At 41.6% G+C, this 27,541-nt stretch overlaps 1 protein-coding gene across 1 annotated transcript in view; it reads right to left on the reverse strand.

The window, feature by feature from the left end:
• Positions 1-27,541, reverse strand: part of GLG1 (golgi glycoprotein 1) — an 82,067-nt gene that overhangs the window by 42,517 nt on the left and 12,009 nt on the right. Inside the window, exon 2 of the mRNA XM_065640593.1 lies at positions 1,219-1,251. Coding sequence (XP_065496665.1) covers positions 1,219-1,251 — 33 coding nt within the window. The remainder of the gene's footprint in view (positions 1-1,218; positions 1,252-27,541) is intronic.

The following is a 27,541-nucleotide window of genomic DNA, read 5'->3' on the forward strand; positions in this document are numbered from 1 at the left end:
GAGACAGGCAAAGAAAGCATTTGGATGTGAGATGCCCCTCTGCAGTTCAGCTTTTGATCACTCTCCTCCAATTTCTGCCTGGGAAAATGAGACTTTGCCCACATGTCCTATTCCTGGATGTTTCCTACAATCCACAGCAGCCCAACATCTGCCTGGTGGCAGAGATGCTGTCATTTAATCCAGCAGAGGAAAGGTCAGACTTTGATTTCTAGAATTCTCCATTTCTTTTTCATTCAGGTAATTTCCATTGGCACATTTAAATATCACGTAGACACTTTTTAATTACTAAACTTCTCTCTTTTTGCTAAACAAGAAAAGACTTAAACAGAAACATGATTTGCCCCTCATCTGATCCAACCCAGCACAACAGAGAATTACAGCTGCCATGCAGTCAGGCAGCACAGTGCTAAACATTAATCTATAAACACAGTTGGAAATTACTAGTTGTACGGCATGGCTGGATTTCTTTTCTGGAACATATCTTCCAATAATAAACCAAAATACAGCTTCTCAAGCATCTGAAACCAAGACCATCATTAAGGCATGCACCTGTCTGTCTGTGTCCAAGGCTAACCAAACAATTCAGGATCTTGATAAGGTGTATTCTAACAGAATGCAAATGAGAGAAGACAAAGGAAACCTAATACCAACCCTAGCTCTGAATATATAATATATATATATTTTTTTTAGAGTATCGGGATTTGAAGAGTCAGCTTGACTGGCTAACAGTTCATTCACCGTTAAACACAGTGCCGAGAGGAAATCTGTTCTAAAACCAGCCAAGTGGTTCAAACTGCCTCTAAATATCACACCCCCACAGCATTTTCCAAGCGAGCCTAGGAATCTAGATTTAGCAGCTGTGAAAGTAATACAGAATGCTTTAACAGCTGAAATTAAGAGTTTAAATTCAGTGCTGCTCACATCTTTCCCAAAAGGAGCACATCATATTGCTCCCAGTAACTCACAGGAATCACCTCCCAACTACAAAATAGGAAAGATGTCTGCTGTCCTCCTCTGATATATAAGTACAGTTTATACAGCTCTTAGATATGTTCCAGTCTGAAGTCTCCAGTAAGACCACAGAGCAGGGGTGCCAGACTCGTTTTCACCAGCAGCCACATCAGCCTCGCAGTTGCCTTCAAAGGGCCAAATGTAATTTTAGGGCTGTATAAATGTAACTATTCCTACTGAAACTGAATAAAACAAAGCGATACTTACATGATTGCAGTCTGAAGAGATTTCATTATCTGGCTGAAAAGAGAAAACAAGAATGTCAGTTCACTACTGATGTGATGCATTTAACACACAGAAGAGTATAAACTTACAGAAACTAACATACTGTCAACACATTTTCATTGTAAAAACCAATTTGACAGAAGCAATAGAAAATTTTAAAACCTGCAAAATAAGAGTGATGACATCTAAGTACCAAAAAGATCAAAATAACAGGTACTTTACAAACAATGCTGTCTGAATGCTACAGAACACAAACGGGACAAGAGTAACAGCATTTATGTAGACTCTGCAAAAACATAATGAATGTGCTTGTGCCTGGCCCAATTGCCCAAACTAAGGCAAAAAAACCCCCCAAAGATGTAAAGTTTTTAAGAAAAATAAGTTTTATGCATACAACTGTCAGACAAAGGTAGGACTCGCTTCACTCCCCCAGATCGAAGTGTTCACATTCCCCATTTTAGAAGCAATGTCTTATCTTTCAGCTGTGCCATAAATGGGCCGGTCCAAAGCAGCCCTAAGACTTACACCTTGAACCCCGAGAAACTGGTAACATTTGATATTCATACGTCACTTCAAAATATTTGCTATATTCTTTGTTTTATAGTAATGCAAGTTCTGCTACGTCCTCACGACAATCCAGCCGACAAGTCCCAACACACAGTCTGCACCAGACCAGGCAGCGTATTAAACACCCATGCTCACCCAGGAGCTGCTTTGGAAAGAACTCAGCTGCAAACCATCCTGTCCTTCCAGCCCTAGCAGCTCTCGCAACGGAGAACTCCTTAAAAGAGGTTAATCATACAAACCCCTATCTCATCTCCGTAACAAAACGGCACAAACGCAGGACAAAATCACCTGCCCATCATACCCACAGAAAAATCAACCCTGATTCACAAAGTCTCTGCTTCCACTGATATTTAAGATGCCAGATGTGCTCCGAGAGCCACAGACACTCAAAACCACTCAAAGCTTAAACACATCATTGACACTAACATGTTAGATCTCAGATGTTTGACATAAGAGAACTGGCATTTCATCAGTTTGGGATGTAAGCAATCTACATCGCAATGAGTTCTTCAGTGCAGCACTGCTTTGGAGAGCACGAACACAAGTTTATGGGGGGGAGGGAAAAAAAAAGAGCATAGCAAATGTTTCCAAGTCCTTAATTACAGTCATTATTAACTAAAGCACTTTTATTTTGTATAGCAGGAAGTGGCGGAAATTACCTCCCCACTTAGAACATAAAAAAGAAAACGGTACCTGAAGGACCACGGTAATTAATTGCAGTTTGGTTAGACTGCGACCATCTAAAACCATATCTCCCAAAGTCATCATAAATTTGAAAATTAGGATATCAACTTTTTTTTTGAAGGCTAGCAGATGCCTGCTCATTATCCTCAGACTGCAGAACTGATGCTCACAACCGAAAATTAAGATGACATGCAAATTACACTATTTTAAAGCAGCCTCTAAGTCTGACCCTATAATGACTTACAAGGTGTTTTTTCCTTAATTTTATGGACCCATCCTAATCATTCAGCAACAGACTGAGGTTTAATACTAAGCTAATTTTAAAAGCTGAAGAGTCAGAATGCCCTCTGCTAAAGTTGCTGTCTCAGTCTTTTAGTCAAGGATAGTTTCTTTATGAAAATATATAGGCTAGCACTGTAATTCTCTAGAGGACAGGACTCACTAACACATCTGCAAGCAGAAGAATTTGTAAGAGCCAGAGAGCACTCTACCAAAACCCTTCCTGGTTGTTTCAGTTATTTTTGCATCCACCAAAGGTTAAAGCTCAGGTTTTCTGGAAAGATGAGCCCAAGAAGATAACTGACTGGTTCTCACTGACTTGGGAAGCTTAAACAAGCTTTTCTTGAAATACACGACATTAAAATACTGCACATTGAAATACCAGCCTTCCCTGTGCTCTGTAGCAAACCTGAGCTCTGAGAAACCAAACCTCACTCTTCTGAGAAGAGCCATGGAAGCTAAATAGGACCTTAACTAAGCTTTAGTACAGCATCCATTCACAGTTCAGTACTTAAATATGGAAAAGTACAAGATCTAGCCAATAATCCTTTAAATGTGGAACAAGATGACCACCTGCTAGCTAGAAGTTGTGATCCTTCTTCCCTCTTACCATTGCAAGTGTTAGAGAGGTGGGTTCAGTGGCAACACTGACCTGCTTCCCCCCATTGAAGTGAAGCCAAAAGAGAAAAACAATCCTCTTTATTTTGTGTCTGGTAAAATGAAGGGCTGAGTTTGATGACAGGGAACAAAATCTCCCCAGTGCAACCCACACTAGTTCTGCCTTTCTAAGGAGGTGGCCTGTGGCCCTTTATCCACTACATCCCTCCCAAGAAACCTTCCAAAGAAGAGCAGTTTCAGAACAATACGCTTGTAAGAGTCATGCAAAAAGGGTAAATTTCAAATTATCACCAAGAGAAGTTGAGCAGCAAGAAAAGCTGCACTGTGCCATTCCCACATGGTGAGCTTGAGGAATACGGATGTTCAGAGACCCCTGGGACAGGGGGAAGGAGGAGAACAGCCCAGACCGGCACCACGTGCTAGTCAAGGATTTTTATGACAAAGCTGATGGCAAGCAGGATGTTCCACCGATTAGTGAGGGAGAAGGACTCCTCTTACATCTCCTAATTGAAGGATTAAAAATAGACTTTACAGAAAGTACGTGTGCCTCTGGGCTCACAGCAGTTTTTGCTGTTTAGCAGCTTTGGTGAGAATATATTGCCTCCCTTTGCAGTTCTCTAAAAAGCTCTCCAAACTCCTTCGAGCACTAACACTCACATTCCAGAGTATGAACACCACTTCCTACCTCCCAGGAAAAGCAAAGTTTAGAACAAGTACCAGCTATAAGAAAACCTGAACAGAAAAAACATTTCCTTCCATTCAATAACATATAACAGGCATAAATCATACTGCGTTACCATTGTGAACTCTAAAGAGAAATTCAAAGGTTTGTGTGAAGTGATATCACCACCAGACTACGAGGTCGTCAACATCACTATGTTTAAAAGTGCTTTTTCTCATCCACCAGATCTCAACTCACCAAAACAAGCTGCGACAGCCACCCCTTTCTAAATCTCTCTGTGCTTCAGCAGAGACATAAAACTAGGTCAAAACTATACAGCAAATGAGCAACCCACCACCAGTACTCAGGCTCGAGGAGGCACAAGGCATTGGTGTTTTAGCTTCAGAAATGGACCATCATCGTGCTGGTTCCCAGCAATACTTCTCTAGTCGTAGCTGTATCAGGAACTGGTGTCATGTGTCACCATCTAGAGAAGAGAACACTGCCTGGGGTGCAATTACTGTCACTCCCACAGCTGAATCAGAGCCCCTTTCAGCTGTGTATACAAAATAGACTTGATTCAGTGTCATTTCACCACATCCTAAAAAAAATAATCCACACCATTGTATTTTGAAAACCAAGGTAAGAATCCTAATCAACTACTGTGGATGAAACTCAAGGTCTTGGGAGAACTCTCTGCAGGGATTATTTTAATCACCAGCAGCTGCTTGGCTTTACTTTCTTTTGCTCCCTTGCAAGCATCATGCAAACAGAAGAGTTTGAAGTCAACCACACAAGTGCCTTTATTGCCAGATTTTAATCCCTCCTCACAGCAGAACAGAGGAAGACAGCGGACATTTCCACTATTCTTCTCAGGCAAGTGTAACAGTTCACTTGCTGAAAAGTAAGGACTAGGTATATCTCTGATTCTAACTATGGATAATCTTCAGGTATTGAAGACAAGACTTTGGACCCGCTCAAGTAAAAAACACCAAGAATCAGCATGGAGCAAACGAGCAAAACACAAAGGCAATTGGCCTGTGGATGGGAGGAACCCAGTAGACGTTCTCTCCATAAACTCAGGAACAGATCGCAAAAACATCAGGCAGGACAATTAGGAAAGCATGTTAATTAAAGCAGCTACCTTCTGATGAAAGAGAGGGTAGGCAGAAGCCTAGACTGTGAGTGTTCCCCAGTTTATTACACTGTCATATGTGCAATATACTACAGGGGATAGTACATATGGATACGCAGTACAGGCACCTCATGGTTCCCAGCCACAGCATTGAGGTTTTCCACTCCGACCTAAACAAACACACTTATTACTAATATCTGTTGAGAAATGGTAGAGCAGGCCTGCTGACCGGAGAGCTAACAAGGAGCCTATTAAGCTGATAAAGGGAAAACTGACTTCTTAGCTGTGTCCTTCGCACCGGTCACAGGGATCCCTTCGCACCAAACACACCCAGCCAGGACAAACTCACAATAAAGCAATTCAATCTGCAGGTTTATCAAGCTATCCTGATCCCTTCCCAAGGCAACCACTAGAAATGATGCTGCAGAAGAATCTGTGAAAACAAGAGCAGATACAGTAGTCTAGGCAAGAATTAACACAGCTTTTGTAAAAGAAAAAACACACATAACACAGCCATCCATGCTTCAAACCTACTGAAACATCCTGGAGATATGTGCCAACAAGCATATGGCTACAGTAATGCGTTTTCACACATCCTGCAATCCTGGAAAAGTCATGTGTGATAAAAAAGTTAAAACCAGTGATAATTTAAGTTCAAAACAGATGAGAAGACTTCGTAATTTAATTACACATTCAGTGAGCAATGAAAGTTAAACTTGTTAAGCTGAGCTTGAAATATTATCTAACGCCAGTGAACTGTTGGTACTAAAAACAAACCCAATGCTGTCATGTCAGCAAAAAACCCCTACACTTTTCGTTCTTTGAAAAAAGCCAGGTTTATCATGCAAAGTTATCAAGATCCTAGCTTCCATATACTTTTTTTATTTTACGTAAATAATTTTCCCCCACTTACAAACAGCCAAAGTCTGCAATGCTGAAAATCATTCGACCAAACGATTTCCAGATTGGTTAGGCACTCCCAGTTTATGCAAACTTAACAAGTTATACACAAACGCCTAACCACCACCTCCAAAACATACACAGAACTTTGCCTGTGAAAGTTAAATTATCAGGACACACAGCAATTTCTTTAGCCACCCCCCCCCCACAAAAGCACAAGTAGCAAATCACCCCAGACACCAAATTCTGCAAATGTTTTTCACTGGTTTAACTGAATTCTAGATTCCACAAACTTTTCCATCTATGCTGACATTTTATATCCTCCATGGGTATGACACCCTGAAGACAAGTATGTTCATTCAGAAAAGAGATCACAAAGCAAGATCAGAAAACCCAGCATAACATGTTGCCTGTTCTGCTGACCAGCAGCCAGGAAAAAAGGGGCCAAGGATGAACTGGGCTGTGTCCACTCGTACTTTAACAATCCTGTGTTCAGCATCTGCTTCAAACACCAAGAAAAAGTTCAGCAAGTTTTATCCTTTGCTATGTAGCTTTGATAAGAAGTCAACAGAATTTTAGTAATTGTCACATTATGCTTGTTCCACGTTTGCTTGCAGTCTTCAGCAGGCTGTATGCCTTTCCTCCACAGCAGAGATCCCTCCCTGTGCAAATACCAGAGGTAGTAAAATGACAGAACACACTCAAGTTTTAATTCTGATGCATCAAAAGCAACCACAGATCACGCTGCAATTAAAGGAAACACACCAATTCCATTCACATAAGCCAAATACCTTTGCTGGTTATTTCTTACCAGCAGATCACTCTCTCCCCGCTGGCTGATCCTGTGCAAAGCTGCAAGGCGGGTGCTGGGAGGCTTGGGGCTGCGTGGCAGCTCCATGCTGCATGCACCTTGCTCTGCAAACAGCCTCTCGCACGACCTGTTCTCACCCCTGCTGCTTCTGTCCCCCTGCATGGGGGACTCTCAAGCCCCTAGGCCCTCTTAGCAGGGACCTTTCTCATTTCAATGCTGATCCACGCATCACAGCATGTTCTAAGAGCTGGCACGATCAAAGCAAACTCGTCCCAGATGTGTGTTTGTTCTTCCCTTAGTCCCGTCTTCCTCCTCCTGGAGATTTTCCAGCCGGTCCCAATGCATTGTGGAGGAAGACAGACCCTGAAATTACGTGTTTGCCACAGAAGTTTGGCAGCACCCTTAGCAGATATAATGTTTCCCATAACACTCCTCCACAACAGAGCTCTGCTACTAACCATAGCACTGACAACGAGCTGCTGATCCAGCCAGGAAGTTTCAGGATTTGCTCCTGGAAAGCTCTCTTACAACACTGGCAAAAAACTTCAGAGACTGAAAGGAATGCAGGGATGCTGGTAGTGTCACAAAAGCAGAGGAAAGGAGAAAGAGAGCTGTTAGAAAGAGCAGGGTGAAACCACAGAAGGCTGCTTAACCAACGTGATCTCCCACCGATGGCAGGGAGTCTGCTGCCCTTCCTCACTCCTGCCGCTGGCTCCTGCTCATGGCAGAGGTCGAAACTCAGCAAATAACAGAAAAGCTGTTCACCGTTTGAGAGTTTTCTGCCAGGCTAGTACAAATGGGCTTACAAGGAGTCCCACCAGCACCAGTCACATTACTGGGAAGGCACAGTGGCATCTCCCTCTGCAGCATCAGCCGGTCCATACGCCTGTTTAAGCTGTGCTGAGATAACCTACCTCTGGAACTACCTTCCTGGATGACTTAACCCCAAGCATAAACATCCCAGAATAACTGAAGAGTATTCCAGTATAGAGGCAAAAACCGACAGCACAGGTTTCGGCAGTACTGCACAGTGTCTGCTGGGAGATACCAAGGAGAAATAAGTGAAGAAAGGAACGGACATCCCAACAAATAATTTCAGTGCAATGGCTAATGAAAACACTTTTATTAAATGTGTTCACCATCTCTTCATAAGTCAAATTTAATCACTTATTCTTGATAGAGAGACTTTATCTCTTTTGACTGTATGTGCCCTACAGTGCTCCAGGTTGAGCTTAACTTGACAGAAAGCTTCCAAAAAGCCATAAGGAGTTCATAAGCAAGATTCAGTTTTACACAAAATACAAGATTCTTGTACATGGCATGGACAAGTGCCTGTCTCCCAAGAGGAGCATGTTGTCCTAAACAAACTCTGCTCCTCAGAAAACGATGGTTTGGATGTAAATGGCCTGGAACTAGAGAAATCCTTTCTAAATTAACTTTGTACAGAAACTAAGAAAAACGTTCTTACCACAAACTCTGTGTCCCAAGGCACAGGGAAAGTGCAGCATGTAAGCGCGGGTTCCAGAGCAAACACTGCTTACTCATCTCTCCACTCCCACAACTTAATGAAGTGTTATTCTGCAAAGCAAAGCAACCAAGCTCCAACATTCCCCACTTGCAGGGGGCTTCATGACGCTACGCCTCTATACTAGAATACTCTTCAGTTATTCTGGGATGTTTCTGCTACCGTCACTCGTGTGCTGGAGAGGATCTCTAATCACAACCAGGCTCCCCAACCAAGGGCTCTTGCTTCACTCAGCATAACCGGAGAACAACACTCTAAACTCTCAACCAGCCAATATTCATATTTTTGTTATTCAACATGTGGGCTCATGACTCATATTTTCCAGACTGAAAGTTTAAAGATCCCTCCCCAGGAGCATTTTCCTCCCGCTCTTTCAACAAGGCACGTGTCTCACATCAATCAGAGTCTGTCCTCACGAAGGAGCAATGAGCATCTTGTGCCCATCATTCAGAGGCACGAGCAGTGCTGCTTTAATCCTGGTGATTTACATTCATACATTCCACCTCCGAACCAAAATAAGACGAGCATCCAAACAGGTGGGAAGCCAATTCAGCTATTTTTAACTCCCGCCAGCTATTCTACTTAGAGGCAATAAAAAGCAAATACCTCAAAGAAGTCACTCCAGCCTTAACCACAAACCACAAGAACAGCAGTTTTATTTTGAAGCTTTCCTTCAGGACAGCAGTGAGAGCTCTATCCTTCCCCCACTACCTGCCTGAATTCTTTGAGACAAAATAAACCTTGAGTTACCTCCAGCACAGTTGTCAGTATTTCAGACCAGAGCAATGGAGGCACAACTACCTTTCACAGCAGTACAGCCAAGAAGTGCTGGACATTACACATGGATAAAGAGGCCTGCGAAAGTTATTGTGCAATACCAGCACTAGTCCCTTGCTGTTACAAGAAAAGAACTATTTTAGCTTTCTGTGTGGCTTAGGTCCTCCTGAATTCGCACACAATATTCAGCACCTCTTCTGTTACCTTGCAATGCCAAAGGAGGGCAAGATAAACTAAAGGACCCCACGTGCCAGGTTTGTAGTACTATTACTCCACAAGAGATTACTTGAAAGCACAAAGTCTCCTGGACAGGCTGTCCAGGGAAGTGGTTGAGTTATCATCCCTGGAATTATTTCAAAGACATGTTGACAAGGTGCATAGTGCCATGGTTTAGTGGTGGACTTGGCAGCGTTAAGTTTATGGTTGGACTCAATGATCTCACAGGTCTTTTCCAGCCTAAATGATTCTATGATTCTGTGACCTTGGCTGTCAGTCCGGTTGCCTTCCTGAGAGATGAAGTGTGATGGGGATTTCTCCCTGAAAAGCCGGAGCAGCCTTAGCATAGGTAGTGTTCAGCCACTTCTAACAGCTGGATTTGAAATAAAACCCTGGAATTTTCTTCAGAAGATCTGCAGGGCCCCAACACATCTCTTGCTTCTTCCCCGCAGTAATAGGCAGGTGAAGAACAAGAGCTCTGAGCTGGGCAACTTCCTGCTGTTAAAATAAACTCTTCCAGTTCTTCTCACACTTCAGCGTTAACCACAATCACTGACTTTATCACCCCGTATGCATCAATTTTATCACAGTACCAGTCAAGACATGAAAAAACCTATACCACAAATGCTTAACAACCATGCCCTCTCCTTGGCTGCGTCCATCCTCTCTTCATTACAACACTCACGAGCTCACTGAAAAAGATGTAGGTACTACATGGCTGCTGGAAAAACGCAATGGTGACCTGGGGCTCCCCAATGCTAGGGTGACAGCAATTTAAAACACTGTTAGAACACATTCCAACTTAAGTTCATTATGTCAAACACAAGAGCTGAGAAGAGCCACGCTGCGCACAAGCTCTTGACTTGACACCACCTACAGGGCCCAGAAGTCCAGATTTTAAAATACTTTAAGAGATCAACCTATGTTAGAAAAAAGCTGGACTTGCTACATTAATTAATTCCCCAATTCTCCCAAAGAAACTTCTCTGTCGAAAACTTCCTGGTTATTCAAAATAGCACATCCCGTTACACTAGAGAGGCAAAAGTCACAGAGAGAGGCTGTTATAAATTCACTTGAAGAACAGCACTGCCTTTGTACACAGTGGGAATACGTGCAAATAAGCAAAGTGTTAATGCATATTAAGGTCTACAGCACAGCCCACAACGGCAGCTTGCAAGCAGCATCGCTCTGCTACAGAGAATTAGGACACTGCCCCAACACGCCAGGACTTCTCCAGCCCTGTAGAAGCTTCTCCCACAAGATCTGTCTTGCTGGATTCTCCCCATCACCTGCTGAACTCAGCAGGAAAAGCCTCTAGACTATTTTTAGGGAGTCCTAGAACGAGCACGGTACCCTGCTTCCATTTCCAGTCCCTCCCATACGCGAAGCGCGGCCTGGAAGATGCAGGTCCAAAATACCCCCTGCTCCCTACACGACCCTGTGCTTCACAAGGCAGGACTGAGTTGCATTTCTCAAATAACAGCCAACAATAATCTACCACCAATTTTATGTTCTTTATAAAGAAAAACAATTAGAAGGCATTCAACAGTAAGTTTCAAAACTTTTTAGGGTGGCCAGGTAGGGCATCCGTCCTGTTACACGCACAATTAAACAGCACTAGTTATCTCTTTTGCATTTCTCCTCAGAAACATGAATTATGGTTAAATACAATCTGGGCCAGCCAAAAAACACTGATCAGGATAAACCAACCAAAGCCTCGCTTACAAAGAGGTACACACCACCAGCTTCCCTGACCAAGAAATTGAAGAAATTCAGAAGAGCGCAAGCAGCCAGAAGAAGTCGAGTCCCCTCTCCTCACACACTGGAGGACCAAAAAAAACCCTCAAGTCCATCTGACGGATGGTACCACCAGCAACAAGACTGGGCAAGATGCACCAGATTCAACATTCTCGAGGATGCAGGTGAAACCACACCACAGGACTGCTGTGTGACGGGGGACTCGCGGTGGGTGCTTCTGCCAGCACACTGCCATGGCAAACCTTCCCATTCCTTTCCTCTTTGGGAACTCATCATCGACTGCTGACAGAGGAGCCTTTTCCACACATGTGAACAAAACGGGGTCTCAGTTACAACTGCATTCACTTCAATATCTCAAAGCTAAGGAGCTGAATAGGAACTGACAACGAATAATTTTTTCTAATCATTAGAAAGAAAAAAACCCAAACATTTATTCTCAAGTCTCAAAGGTCATAATGATCAGGAAAGCTAGACTGATGCATTAACAATTTTTCCACGTAAAACAACTGTTCTGTTCCAGTATTTAAGTTCAGTATTTCAGTTCTACTTTAACAATACTCATCTTCCGCATTTTAATTAAGTTTCCATTTCTATCCAAAAGCAGCTTGATGCATGGAAAACTAATTCAGTTGATAACGTCTTGCCATTTTTAAACATTATTAAAAAAAGATAGAAACATTAAGTTGCAGGCATTTAAATAATTACAGATCATATCAATTTAGTCAGGAAATATACCAAGCCTGGCAATAAAAGCTAAAATTAGCTGCAAAATAATATCACCAGACTAGAAAACTCTAGAAAAATTACTGGAGTGTTCAAGCAAGACTGAAATTATTCAAATCTAAGCTTCTTGCTTGTTTAAATCAATCTGCCTGGGAGCCACACAAATTGTGGTAAATTGATTTCCCTAGCGTCTGGTTCTCCTTTCGTAAGAGCCACGACAAGAGAAGAGAGAACACCAGAAAGACAAGATGAAATCATCTGATTCACAACATCGTTAGGCACTCTGCATTCAGACAGATTATACATCACAACACTAAACCAAGTTATAAATGTCTCGGCAAGTAAAGGTAGTCAGGCAGAGTGACTCACGCGGAAGCCGCTGGGCACAGTGCCCAGTCCCAGACCACAGCAGCAGCATCACCATCACAAACACCATTTTTCCTCTTGGAGTCTCATGCAACGCAGCACAGCTAACACACGTTATTTTCCTTTACTACCTTCATCTCAGCTATACTTCAGCAATGCACGCCTAGATTTTACATGCGCAAGTGTATGACGCAGATTTTCAGCAAACTTACAGTGTTCATGCCCTTATTGATGTGAGAAATATAGTAGCACTTCATTCCTGCTTGGCCAAAAGGTAGAGCACATCATTCCTTCTTGTAAGTCTAACTGAAAAGCACAACATACTTGACTAAATAAACTCTTAGAGCATTTACCTAAAGAATTGTGCTGGTATACATGGCAGCTTGTTTCTAAGCTTGAAAGAGAAGGAAAATTTAAAAAATAAATAAAAACAACCCTAAAGCCACATCACACAGCAGTTTCCAAGACTTACCCTTTGCCACGAGCTAACAGCACAGTCTTCAGAGAGAAAAGCCACTTGGGCTTCTCTTCAGGACTGAGTATTTGTGTCCACCAAATGAAAGTGATTGCTGTGTTTTAGTTTCCCACAGGTGAGCTGCATTTCATATGAAAGGAGTTCTCCAGAAACATGTACTATACACATCTGCACCAATAAGGAAATGAGTCACCAACCCTCTGGCAGGCCTGATTCACAGCACGCACACGCTCAGGCTATTTAGGAATCTGTATACAGAATATAGGGGAAAGGCAGATGGAAGCCACAAGTCATTTTAAGAGACTAGATATAAAACACAAACTAATTTAAATGCATTCTTTTCCTCCTTTGCTTGAGCACAATTTCTTCAAAAGCACAGGACAAGCATGGTATTCTACACAGCCACAGAACTTTTCACCTGGATGAATCATAGTGTTTTCTTTGTGTAACTGGAAGAAGAGCATATTCTAATGTTTATTTTAACCCTGGATAAAATCACTTGGATTATGTTGATTTTCCTGTTGAACAAAAGTCTTTACAGTCACTGCTAATGCAAGGTTTCCAAGGGATTAGTAACAAACTACCAAATAAAAATTCTGCTTGCCTTCAGAACATGCAAACAAAAGCCTCGTTACAGGACGAAACCATGTACCTTTCTTCAGTTCACCACACTGATTAAATGATTAAAACAAAGATGACTGTACATACATCTTATTTAAGCTCTGCACTTCCTCATGTGGTCAGATATGGGTTTAAATTAACCTTGTTCCCAGGAGAAGCCCGAGGTGCTGAGCTGCAGCACACTTCTCCATAGATACTTGTCTTCTCTGCCATAGAAGCTTGGCTTTTAATGCATTTTGTATTTTTGAGAGCTCCTTTCCAAAAAGCACTAGCGTTTTTCAGCTTGAACTGCTCAACTCAATAGCTATACAGAGCTGTTAAGCCAAGCATTTTGCTTGAAAATTCTGACCGTAATGGTAATATGGAGGATTTAAATTGATACCACGGTAAGCAGCCAGATCAGTAACAGTTTCCCTTAAGCCAAATGAAGAAATTACAGATGAGTAGTTCTGCATAGATGAGCAACTTTTAAAAAAAAGTTTGATGCTGGATTTTAAAAGAGAGCTTGAAGAGCTTTCTGGAGAGCAACATCGGTAGAAAGATGTCTTACTGGTATGACGGAGAGCCAGACACCTGCCTGCAAATCCTTTCAATTACTGTTTCCATAACTCCTACTTAAAAAGCTATGAATAAAGACAAGCTGCAATTAAAAAGACTGAGCACACCTACAGCTTCTCTGCTAATAAGGACAGAGAGAAAAATAGCAGGGGAGGGAGGCAGAGGGGAGAAAAGCAATAAGCCAGTCACTGCCATGCTACAGGGCCGCTGCAGACAGCTCCGTACCAACACACACGTGGTACCACTACCAGTTCACTGCTTAACCATTTTCACCTGCCAAAATATAGGAATTTAATCAACAATTCAACTGCTCTACAAACGGCTGGTTATTCTTCCTCCTGATTATTTCTGACAAACAGCAAAATCAATTGCAAGGCTTAGGAATACAGAGCTACAAGCCAGCCACCTGCACCAGGCTGGGCTGCAGGCAAGGACGCAGGCAGCACTGCACCACGTTCCTGCTGTAACCTGCGTTTTCAATTACACCTAAAAAAACTTCAGAGTTTAAGTACATAGTAGGCAATAATTGCCACTTGATAGAAAATACTTTATTCTAGTCTCTGGCTAATGGTAGTGGTCTGTATATAGTTATGCATTATTAACCTTTTTGAAGGTACACACTAAAGCAAGGTTTTCCTACCATCTGAAGCCCAGTTGTGGCTGAAAAAATAGTTATAAATCTCTGGTCTCTACAGGCATGGAAATGCCCAACAGATAATACCTAGTTTGCAGGATTACTTCTAGTATTGCTGATGGCAAAGCCCAGACCGCCCTCGCTGCAGAACCTGGTAACACAGGGAGATTATTTTGTCCCAACCAATAAGCAGAATAAACATATTTTCCCCAGCAGGTAACACCTGAGAACAGGATTTGAAGAGTCTGATCTCTTCTTATCCAAGTGGCGTGCGAACACAATGCGGTTTGTGCGGCCACAATAAGGCAGTGGCGTAGTTCTGGGGATGTGCAGGGGAAAAGCTGACAGCAGTACCCTCAGGTAAGCAGTTTTCCGCCCAGTGCAAGCAGTTAAATCCCTTGCATGCAGATTTCTATCTGAATGATAAGAAAAAAAAGTCCAGGTAGTGCAATTTTTGCAACAGCAAGGTGAGCTCTGAATGCTTTAAGCACAGGTCAACATTGCAACAAAAACTCACCTATTTTGGTCTCCCACAATGACTTTGACTAGCCTTGAAGAGTTCTGCTCAGGGTGAGAATTAACACTGCTGGGTAAACAAACTTGTCCATCCTCAAACAAAACAAGAAAACTTTAAAATGTACCCACTAAGTTACCAAATAATTTATCTGTCCATTTTTTGATTACCGTACAATACAGAGTAGAGAAGAGGCTGCAGATATGATTCTCCCACAACAATTTTTAAAGAAATATAAAATCCAGAAGACCAGAGGTATTACATGCAAATAGATGTTCAGAAACAAGTCAGATATTTCCAAGTAACACTGAGAGGTAGGAGCACTCCTGGTAGGTGTGCATGGAGAAAGAATACCTGGCACAGTAGCAACTGCTTCTTATGAGACACATACTAGCTTTTTTTTTTTTCTTTTTTAGTGAAAATTAAATCTTAGCAAAATATATACTAAAAGTGAGCATTCAAAGCTCCACTGGCAACCGTTTGGGTAAGAGCCCAAGTGTGACACGACAAGACTTTGAGGCATCTAAAAAAAGGAGCAGATAAAGAACTCGAGAGCAAAATCTTCTCCCGTGACTATGCAGCATTCAGATGCAATCCTTAGGGGTTTTGTAATAAATGGAAAGTTATTGTACACAGTTTTCTATAAACTACATTTGAACTCAGATGGCGTGGTAAGGAAGAGACATGACTTTACACAGTGAGAACAAGATATTTTTCTTTTGTGTGCATTGTTATCAGCTGCATTTGGAAAATACGTAGCTCACGGTGAATGCTAGGCTTGGCACCAACAAGAGCGGTTCACTGCTGTTCACCCAGACGATCTAGAGGACAGAGTAATATTTTACCTCCATCCTCATTGCCCTCGAAAACAAGCAGCAAGGACAGCAAAGCCTTAGAGCAAATTAAGAACTGCCACATTCAAATAATTTTCATTTAATCACAGGCCAGGCATTCCAAAAGCAACATTTTTAGGCTTCCTGAAGCCTGCAAAATTGAATTTAGTAAATTCATGTTTACATTTCTAGCTGTAACACAGCATCTACTAGATGACCTGAGCCAACCAGATTAACAAGGATATTTTTATAATGGACAATCTAGCAAATTACCAAACTAGCCTTAACACTGAGGTCACAAAGGTACTGTGGAATACCTTTAATTTTAACCAGTTTCTGCACAAGAAAATTTCTAATTTAGGTTTTGTCTTAGGAAACAGATGAGTTTAAACAATTAACTCCAAAATAAAACACTAATGAAGTATTACACATAACTACATCAGTGTAGCTGTACTGCAAGGAATCCTCACTTCATCCTCACAGCTCTCAAGCTGCTGAAACACTGACATTTCACTGTCACCTGCATTTAAAAGGAAGCAACAGAAGGATCACTATAGAGGGGCAATACAATCAAGTATCCATCTAACCCTTCTCAGCGATAAAGAGCTCTGCATTGCATCTGTATTACAAAGCAAAAGGTTTTGGGTACCTTTTAGGTGTACTTAAGTGAAGTCTATCAAAACTCAAGAAGCAGGTGAATAGTTGGTGAAATATAACATGCACCAGTTGACCATGTGAGCAGGGAGGGGAAAAAAAAAATTTAAAAAACCTAACAAAAAAAACCCAACAAAAAACCAACAAAACCCAAACCTCCCTTCTTGCTCCTGCTTAGCAACCTGTGTAGAGAGTTTTCTGCTAGTTTCCTGCTTTCTGCTGAGCTGAAGCCACTCAAAACAACCTCCAGAGCCAGTGCGGCTGTGGGGAAGGATAAAGATGACACAGGATAAGTACAAAATTAATATAGGTCAACCTGACACATCACAGACCTGCTTCCTCAAAACCAATCCCCAGGCTCAGCTCAACCCGAGAACAGGCCAGAAGCTAGCAAAAAAAAAAAAAAAAAAAAGTCTTGGGAGTAGCTCTTACCACAAGAGGCCAAAGAAGGGCATGAACCTGCAAAGAAGTTATGCTTGCAGGCTGACAGAACAACTTGGCTGACTCTCAAAAGGGTAATTTTTGTAAATAAAAAAACTCACACCGTGCCAGAGTGGCTGCCAATTCTTCAGGCAAATTGGATGAGAAATGAGAGAGAATTATGTATTAGAATCAGGAAGTCTCAGGACTTACTCTGAAGTCTTCACCATACTGTGCTAGATGCACTAGGGTTTCTCTTAAAAAAAAAAAAAAAAAGGCACAAGCAAAAAACCTAATTTGTTCCTTATCTGTTATATTTGTGATTATATTTTAGAGCCCAAACCTTGCAAACCTAGCATTTTACAGGCAACCAAGTTGTTCGAGACATGCAATGACCTCACTGGAGCCCCTACACCAAACCCAACTCAAACCGCTGTGAGAAAGGCTGTTTTGCTCTGACTGAGCTCCCAGGCTTGTTACCACAAGTACTAACACTGTAGTTTCCCACAGATCCACACATTTGCAAGTAATTTAAGAGATAGAAGGCTTCTGCCCATTTGAACTTACAAAGCTGCTTCTCAGAGTATAAGCGATACTACCCCGTTTCAGCAATGACGGTCCTACATCCTCAAGTAACCAATTGCTACTGCACAAGGAGACAATGGCCTTCAGAAAACTAAGTTGTTCCACTTGTTCTTGCAAAACCAGGAAGAAAACATATTATTAAAGCATATATTCTTCTCTCATGCTTAACAGTGAACTGTTCTTGACTGATCCCAGCCTCCCCATTCCTAAAGAGCAAACAAAACGAGGATAAGCTGCTGAACACAGCACTTGCAGTAGCAGGCGGATGAGAGCTCTGCAGCTACATAAATAAAAATTGCTTCTGTGGAGACTAATTGTGGTTTCCTTTTAGGGAAAGGGGAGGTGGGTGCAACACGATTTGTCCAGTCTAAGGAGAAAAACACTAACTCTGCTATTTTCAGCTCAGCAAGTTATCACAAGTGCTCAGTTCAGCTTTGGAACTGGAGGAAGAGTTTCTGGATAGAAGTACCAAACATCTGGAATAGCCAATTTCCCTACCCATTGATTCAAAAACAGAGCAGACAGTTGCGCAGACTTGGCACTGAGTTTGCCGAATTTCTGCAGTAAGATGCACTCTAATACAGCCAGGTAGTTTCCCACACATTTCTGGAAGACTGCCCCCTTCAATGACTCTGCGGTGCAGTGGGAAACCTTGTCAGAACAAGCAAGATGTTACTAACACAGGTGGGGCTCAGCACTGAAAGCCAGTTCTTACTGCCCTTCGAGATAAGCAAATCAGAGTTAATCCATCAATTATTCGAATGGGAAGACTTGATCCTTCTTCCTCATCTTCTATTTAAAGTTTCAGTGGAAGAGATTAGCAGAGCGAGGCTCTACACTGTAAAGACAGGAGAGCCAGGAAAGGTGCGCAGCGTTCAGGTTTTACACAGCATCACCATCATGTAAGGCACCAATATGCAGTTTGCTGAAATGCTTTAATTCTTGTACGGAAGATTCACAATCTCTTCTGAAAAAATGAAGTACAATCTATGCAAGAAAACCCCTGGATTTCAAAGACATTCATGTTGGTTTTTCAGAAGTCATTCCTTTTAATTAGGCTTATTAATAGCCTCCATGCTTATTTGAGCTACAGTTTTTTACAAAACTAATTTTGTTACTTCAGTGCCTCAACCTAGTTAGCACAAAATTTCCAGCAGATTCACTTCCAGCCCCCTTTGCTGGTGCAGTTTAGGGCCATTTAGGAGGGAGCAGTTACTGCCACTAACCACACATGGTCCTACTGTCTTCACTGGAGCCACCTCACAGGGGACCAGGTGACAAGATGCTTCCAAGAGCTGATACCATCTGCAACCAAACCATTTGGTTATTAATTCTTTGAACCAACATACACAACTTTAAGTCATTTTCCCTCCACTTTAAAACAGATGCAATTTTGTTGACTGTCTGATCTTTCAACATAATTCTCTTAAAAAGCTTAAGTCTTTGTTGCATTTTGGAGAAGAAAAGGGCTTTTGAGCACTTATTGGCTTCATTTTTTCCGTTTCAAGTTTGCTCAGTTTGCACAAAAGATCCTTCTCTTAATTGCCAGCACTAGAAACAAGCTGCGATCTGAAAAATCAAGAGCAGTTTTATTGTACCTTATATACCTTGTGCCAAAATGTGCTACTAAATCAGCTGTTACAATTGTTGGTAATGGGGAATGTTGGCACAAAAACACTGAAGAGGAAAGACAAGATGTTTCATGACATCAAAATAACCAGACGCCTCAAGGACAAAGGTACAACCTCACTTTTTGACCAGACCTGTACTAAATTAATCATCTGTACCTGTTAAGATCAAAGACGCTTTCTAAATATAAATTGTACAGCAGCATTTAATGAAAAACTAAATTTTAAGTTATGACAAGCATTAATAAATATGCTAATTTCTTCATTTAGTTGGCATCTGTAACACTAGTATGAAGAAGTAAGTTACTTCACAGAACACTGCCACTCCTCCATTTTGCTCATTTCACAACAGCCAGTTTTGGTGAACCTGGCTGTAAATAAACTTCTGTGACACCCTATGAGGGGCAGCAAGCATCACATCACAAAATTAAAAAACATTCCCTTTAAAGTGAAACAAAGGATCCATTTGATAGCAGGTTGCAGTAGCTCTCTTCCTCCAAAGGGAACCACTCCGCAGGTAGACAGAGCTGGAGCTTTAACAGATGCCGGGGATTTCCCAGCCTAACAGTTATTAGCATTTCATATTTGCAATCCTGATCTCCAGCACCAAGCAGTTAATTTGCATGTTAATTAGAAACAGGTCACCAGAAAATTGCACCAGACAACCTCTCTGTATTGACTAGAAAGGACAAGGAAGCATTTCCATAAAGTCTATATCCCTTTTAAGCACATTTCCATCTGTCTGTCAGCCACGCAGAAGTTCCCTGTCTATCAAGGTGCTCCTTTGTTGACTGAGAGCATCCGTTTCAACACATGCATATCTCAGATGACTAAAGCTGGTTTCAGATCAGACATCTTTTGAGACTTGCAAAACAAATCAGCAAGTCCGAGCAACGCCAGAGAAAATAATGGCAAATTAGTCTAACCAGAAAGCCTCCTTTTACCACAGTACAAAATTAAACAATTATGCCAGAGGGAAGGCTTAGCAACTGGTTAAATGTGTGCAGCTCTCAAGTCTGCATGTTCACCTAGTTCTGCTCTGTGGTCACATTCACTGGCAATGGCAGGATTAAAAAGAGAGGAGGTGGTGAGGAAAGAAGGTGCTACAGCCATTTTAACTACATGGAGACGCACTCTGTAGCATCCTTTATCTTTGAGGCTTCTTTTATATGCTAATATTTATAGCATTATGCTTAAATCAAATGTCCCTTCAGCTTAGTTTTAGGGTCTTACATTGCCAAGTCTAATAAAACTAAATTATTGCTGCTGTTTCTCATACATGAGACTCATAGGCACCTCAGCTTCTGAGAATTCATTTCATTTTCTCCAGAACCTCCAAGATTGATCACCTGGGAGTTATCAGACAATAACTGCATGGTTTCAAAACAGAGAGCAATACTATTACAGCCTGCACCTCAGTTTAACACTATATTGTATTTTCAGTTTTCAGTTGTTATTGCAAAGTCACAGCCAATGGACTTGATTTAAGACTTCCAGATCTCGAGCTTCACGTACCTCTTTTAAATGAGACAGACTTGTTCAAGGAGCTGGGCAAGACTTCTTAAACATTTTGCCTGTGGGACTTGCTACATCTCACGTGCCACTCTGGAGACCAAACACACTGAAGCGCTGCTGTTCAAACCAGGCTTAAGGATTCACCCTGCTCCACTCTTCACACATCCCGTCACCTCCAGCTCTTTGTTCATGCTGACACCCTGAATGCCATTCCAAATGCAACCGTTTGAGGAGTTGCATTGTTCAAAGGTTTGGGTCCACCCCACAACCTCCAGCTCAATTGGGAATTCAGCTCACAGCTTGGTCCTGCAAGGAACTCAACTGGTATAACTCAGCACACAGCAACAAGCTGTGGCACAGAAGGCTCCTCAGAAACCAGCAAAGAGAGCATTTCATATAAACACATTCTAGTTGAATTAACTAAAGCTCCAAAGACATGGTCCAGGACACCCTTGCAGGAGAATGTAAATCTGCTGTGAGATCAAGAAAAGGGTTTTATATCAGCTCAGCTGGCTGCAAGGTTCTCTTTGATTTTTAAGAAGGAACAGCTTTTGAACTACTTGCAGGCAGTCTGTAAAGGAGTCTACATACAGCAACACATCCAGACATCCAATTTTAACACAGAGTTAAGCAGATTTCTGAACGCAACCATCAATATACCAAGCTGTGGACCACCAGCCGTGTTGCCTCTTTAATAATACTTACATCAATGAATAAAATTGCCAGTAGCTGACCCATTAAAAAAACCCTCTGCATTTGTTTCAAGTACCTGAGAGGCTGAGGAAAACTTAAAATTCAATTACGTTATTAGCCAGGGAACTACACAAAATTAAGGAGTAAGGGATGAAAACCTGCTACTATTACTGTATTAATTCACCACTTATGCTCCTATGAAGTCTGTCTAAATGGCTATGGTCTCTTCTACATGTTTCCTAGGATGATGTGAACCAGACACATGATTTTTCACCAGCACAGCTGTGCTGTTGGAAATCTAAGCAGATACCAAATCACACAGGCAAAAAATCCTGTACATGGGATCTGCACTAGGAATTCACTGCAGTAAAGCTACAGAATGTGTTTGCCTGTTCTCAAAAGATTTGCCAGTGTATTTTAAGCCTTTGATACGATCCACAGCTTTACAGCAGCTACTTCCCTCCTCTAGCATAGCCAGCAGAATCTAGGTGAAAAGGGTAGGGAAAAAAAAAATAAATCAGTAAACTCAGCAGTCAAAAATCCTGTTCATATTTCATCCTCACCTTCTTGCCAGAGACTAATTACAAGACTGCAAGAAAGAGTCACTGTGATTACAATCATCTACTGAAGCTGCTCAGTAAAGGCTCTGTAAAGGCCACGGGCCAGATCAGCTATGCCCTATATGAGCACAGAAAGCACTGAAAAGTGACAAACGTTGAATAATTATTTGTTACAACTTCTGCACATTAAAAAAAAAAAGTAGTCTTCAACTGACCCCTCTGTTAAGGTTAGATCTTGTCCTTTTATATCCACCACTGGATGAAAAGTTTCACTCCAAATGATAACCCTTGCCCACCCCTGTCTTTTCATATCACTGCCTAGGGTCATTTTTAGTACAGGAATGCGGCCATCATCTGAAGCCACTCCTCAGAGCACATAGCACTGACTTGCTAGTTAATTTTATCTCTAGTCATGCTTGAACAATCTCTTGATAATGTAACAGGGATTTTTTTCCCTTTTTAAACAAAAGCTGTATCAACAATGAACCAAAGCAGACAAGGGTTAGGCACAAAAGCAACAGCATTAAATGGAAGATAAGAGAACACAGAAAGCAAACTCTAAAATTACACTAAAACATAAAATTCCAACTTGCTTGCTCATTTCTGAAGGAATATGGAGAACGAAGTTTGTTGGCTATTTTTGAATCTTGTCATCTTCCCGAAAACTTCAAGGAAACTGGCCACTAACACATTACACAACTGCTGCTTTCAGATAGCACAGGATGGAGAATCTCAAATTTATGAAAAGGGTGTGTTCAGTTTTCTGTAAGAGGGGGAAGAGCTGGATTCTGCCCCAGAAAGTCCCATGATTTCCATATTATCTCTTGACCCTACTTGTTAACTGCTCCTCCAGGGACTTCTCTCTTACTAAGTCCAAGACCCAGCTGGGCTCTGGTTTCTCTGGCTGTGACAATATCCCTCTCAAGACTTCTACCAAGTTAACAAATGTTTGAGGTCTAATAAAAAAGCTTTTTAAGCAGATTGCTCATACCTCAGGAACCAGCTTCCCAGACTGCCTACCAGTTTCAGCTCAGAAAAGCTCCTGGGCAAAGGATCTGTTCAGTCAGCCCATTAACCACTTTAATCATTTCAGTGGGAGTCAGCAAAGGTTTATATCTTCAGCAAGACCTACAACTTGGGGTTTGCGGGTGTTTTTAAGTTAGCACCACCTGATGTTCATTTATACAGAGAATGCTCTACTTGAGATTTCTTTTATGAGACCACTAGGCTCCTCACTTTATTTTTACAAGGCACATGGTTCTTCTCATACCCCTTTGCCACCAAAGTACAGGAAGAGAGCAACCCTTCAAGTGGAACGGCATTAATGTGTGCTGCCTAAAGCCTTCATGTGCATCCCCATTCCCTCACTATGCAAGTCAAAGGAGGCTGCACAGCTACTTTTCCATTGATACAATCAGTGCTGCTACCAACAGAGACCAGAAGCTGCAATGGGCTGAATATACACAAGAATAAAAGCCATCTGACAGACGTGGCATTTCTCACTGAATGCTGCAAAGAATTCATGAGCAAAACTCAAGGAGATGGTGTTGCAGGCTGTTTGCTGAAGAGTTACTTTGCCTGATTTCGGTTTTGCATTCATTATCCATTTGCACACACACAGTGAAATATTAACTATGAACACGCAATACAGTTTTGCTAATTAGCTCAAGGAGAAACGACTAAACATACTCCTACTTCCTTAAAACAAGCCAATTTAAAGACAGTACTTTATCCCTTAAGGGTAAGGCTGCCTGCTTGACATCTTTATTTAATATTAATGTTGAGTCCACTGAAATTCATACACAATATTCTAGAGAAAACCAAGTTTCTGAACATAAGAGGTCACTCTGATAGAGGTCGTTTTAAGAACATATATACACCAGCAAGTATTCATGAGAACACTTTCCTCTTTTATAAAACCATATACATCTGCCTTGTCTGATCTACACCAGCATGTGAAATGGGTTCCAACCCTAATGCAAAAAAAAAAAAAGACCACATTAAAGCAACCCAACTAATTGTCCCACACATTTCAATACAATTATTCCAAAAATTATTTCAAAAATTCCTGTTCTTGCCTACTATCTGGTCTCTTAAGCCCACTTATTCATCTGCACTTCCCATCAAAAATTTAGTTAATACATTTGGAAGGGCTCAAGTCTTCAGCTTTAATTCACAAAGAGCCTCTGAATACATAAAGCCCTGGTGAACTAGAGCTCTGCAAACCAACTGCCTCCAGTTGTTTTGATTATATGCAGAAGATTTAAAATATATAGAGAGAGAACAGAGTTTTTTTAAAAAACAATCTGCAAGTAGTTTGAGGTCTCCTGGGTATTGATCAAGAACTTAATAGAGTAATTAGCCAGGATTCATTAAAACATGCTTCCATTAGCCTCCCTAGATATCTAATCCGAATTCATTTACACAGCCATGTGCCACAGGTGCAAAACTTTAACCCTGTTCAGCCCAGTTTCCCATACTATGGACATCTTTTCCCATCAAGGCCTCACCACGTCTTTGCCTTATTTCTATTACATGGAATCAAAGTTTTTCCTCCTCCTGACTTTACTATCGAGCTTCTCTAAAGGGACTTGACCCACACCTTCAGCCACCAAGGTTTTACCTGGATGAGCTGACACTGTCCAAGTCTCTCCAAGGATGAGGATATCTGGAGCAGGGACCACTGAAACACACCAAAACTAGGTCCCATTTTCCCTGTACAAAAACTGCTGCATTATTTTCTGCCACAGGAGCAGCAACCTTCACCAGTGAAGCAGACAATTGTTAAAAACTTAGTACTCCTGGATTTGATTTGCTTCTGCAAATAAAATCAGGGCTCACTTCATCAATTGCCTAGACCTCCAACTATTAACCATCACTGCGATTCATGTTAATAAATTGCAGGGCACAATCACAAGATCATGCCTCAGTTTTACCTCCCTATGTATGGATGATCATGCTAACATGCTCTTTTAGAGCATCCTCTCTCCCATCAGTTCCGAGACTCTCAGAGCACTGAGCACCTGAAGCAAACTTATCTAGCCAGCAAGCCTCTCCCAAAACCACTCTTCCTAGGAGTTATCACAAAGCATAACAGAATAAAGCAAGACGTGGCTTTTGAGAGCATGCTCTCCCTTGAACTACTCTGCTGAGGTTTTAACACAAAGACAGCATAAAAAGTAGGACACAAGCTGGGTGTCAGGGGTTGGCTGATGCATGAAAACCTCCAGGGAACACTGACCTTACAGAAAAGGCATTTCTAAAAGCACAAAAACTCTCCAGGAAAAGTTCATTAGAACCTTTCAATCATCTTCCCCTGACACACAATAAACAAAATGCTTGGTTAAGAAAGGAAGAGGACATGGGTACCTCAACAGTAAGTAAATGGTCAGTCAAAATGAAGTCAACTGGGGAGTCTTTTTAAACAACAACAACAAAGGCAACAAATAAACAAAACCAATAATAGATTACTCACAATTTGTTAAACATTTCAGAAAGGAAATTTCAGCATAGGTTCACTAGGACATTTTGTAAAAGTTCCAACACCTTATAAAAAATAAGGCCCTGAACACATACGTAACAAGGAGTCAACTACAACACATCCACATAAGAGATGTACATAATTTTAGTTCAACACTTAATTTACTTAAGCTTGGACAAGCCTGACACATGCTTTGGTTTACATTTAGATCCCATACTCCCTAGCCAGGCAACCAAGCTCTAACACACAGCAAGCCTGAGGGGCTGGAAGTGCAGTCCTCCTGCTCCCTTCATCCTAAACTGTTTCATGTCATGTTATTCTAACACAAGTGTGACAGACAGGCCTCCCTCTCCGCTCTGCTGGCAGCTCTCCAGGGACCAAAGGTTATTTTGATAACTTTTATCTGTTGTTTTCCTCAATGAGCACTTTCTTCTCAACAGCAAGCTGTGAGTTTCATTGATAAAAGCACCTGTGTCCACGGTCTTGCAGGCAAGGGTAAGAGGGAGCATTGCAATATTCCCAAAGTCACAGCGTCCATCACACACGTACCTCAGGCTCTTACACTCGCAAATGGATCCACAGCTTGTTGCACATTACATGCAACTTCATAACCATGTGCGAGAAACTTCACAAGACTCCTCGTCTAGAGAATTTGCGGACAAACTGCCCATGTCCCTTCCCTCCTCCACAGCTGCTCCCAGGGTCTCCATCACATTAAAAGGAGGAGTTCCAGGTTTCTGAAGGATGAATGCCTAGGGCAACCCAATACCAAATATTTACCAGGCACGGGAATAGTGAATCTAAGAACAAAAAAGCTCCTCAGGGCACACTTCTCTTTTACGAGACTCTCATGCATTTTGGTACAAAAATAGCATATTGGTGTTCCTGTAGTCCTAGAATTCCTTTTGGACTAAAACAAGTTGCAGATTTGCTTGAGAAGGATGAAGCAACGTTTCAATCCCACACAATGTTTTTAAGACTCAGATACTACAGGCAAAAGAAATTCTTCTGTATTTTTCACAAAGCACTTTCCATGGATTAGACCTAGCAACAGACAGTATTAAAGGATGCAAAACACCAAGTAATTCTGATCTGTGCCCCATGCACTGTTACCTTTCAATTCAGCAAGTCTGGCCAGTAAATATTAAGCATGTTCACTTTTTTTAAGAAAGAACAAACACAGCTATGTCTCATTCAGTTGAGAGACTAAAAAAAAAAAAAAAATACAATTTGCTGACCATTAAGAGATGCTACTAATTCCCAAGATTATACAGGCAAAGTTCAACTGTTCTGGAACACATAATGCTGAAAAAAAAAACCAACAAAAAAACCACCAAACCACACACCACAAATAAACAAACAAACCACACCAACAAAAAAAAAGCCACACACAAAACCACCACCACGCCTCACCTCTGTTCATGGCACCGAGACAGACTCGCTGTTTGGCCCACGCTTTCAGCCTGTATACTATTCTACTGTTGCCAAGTACTGTAGCTGAGGAAACCAAAGCAGAGTTATTTTAACCAGCAGCTGCCAAAGTGACGCAGGACCAATTCTCATCCAGGTCCAGCCCAAAATACCAACCTCAGACACCTGTCAGATTTACAGTACCTTTTTCAGCTTGGACAGCCATACCCAGAAAAGAACAAATGTGAGCAACCCAGTAAGACAAAAAAAAAAAAAAACACACCAGACAAAGCTGCAAATTAAGAGCTTATCCACAGGGATAACACTACAGGAATGGCAATTGATGTGGAAGAAGTTGTTCTTCCCCTTGCACCAGAGCTGCAGCAGTCCTCAGAACAAGATGCGAGATGTGCTTTACTGAAGTGACCGCTAACAACTGCTGCTACCTGGAACATCAGGATAGGAAAGATTTCCATCCTTTTCAAGTCACTGTTATTCTAAAAGATTCACCTGATTGTGTACCTCTGCCAGGAAAAGGCAGCATCTTTCTACTGTTATTGCATCCAACCAAAAACATCTGAACTTCAAGATAAATACTTCCATTGTCAAAATCCCAGCAATATGCCATGTGATCCAAGGAGAGATTCTAATAGAAACCTCTTATTTGCTTCTCTATGAAATCAATCATTTGAATACACAGCTAC

The sequence above is a fragment of the Caloenas nicobarica genome, chromosome 9, assembly GCF_036013445.1.
Source record: "Caloenas nicobarica isolate bCalNic1 chromosome 9, bCalNic1.hap1, whole genome shotgun sequence".
NCBI classification, from domain to species: domain Eukaryota; kingdom Metazoa; phylum Chordata; class Aves; order Columbiformes; family Columbidae; genus Caloenas; species Caloenas nicobarica.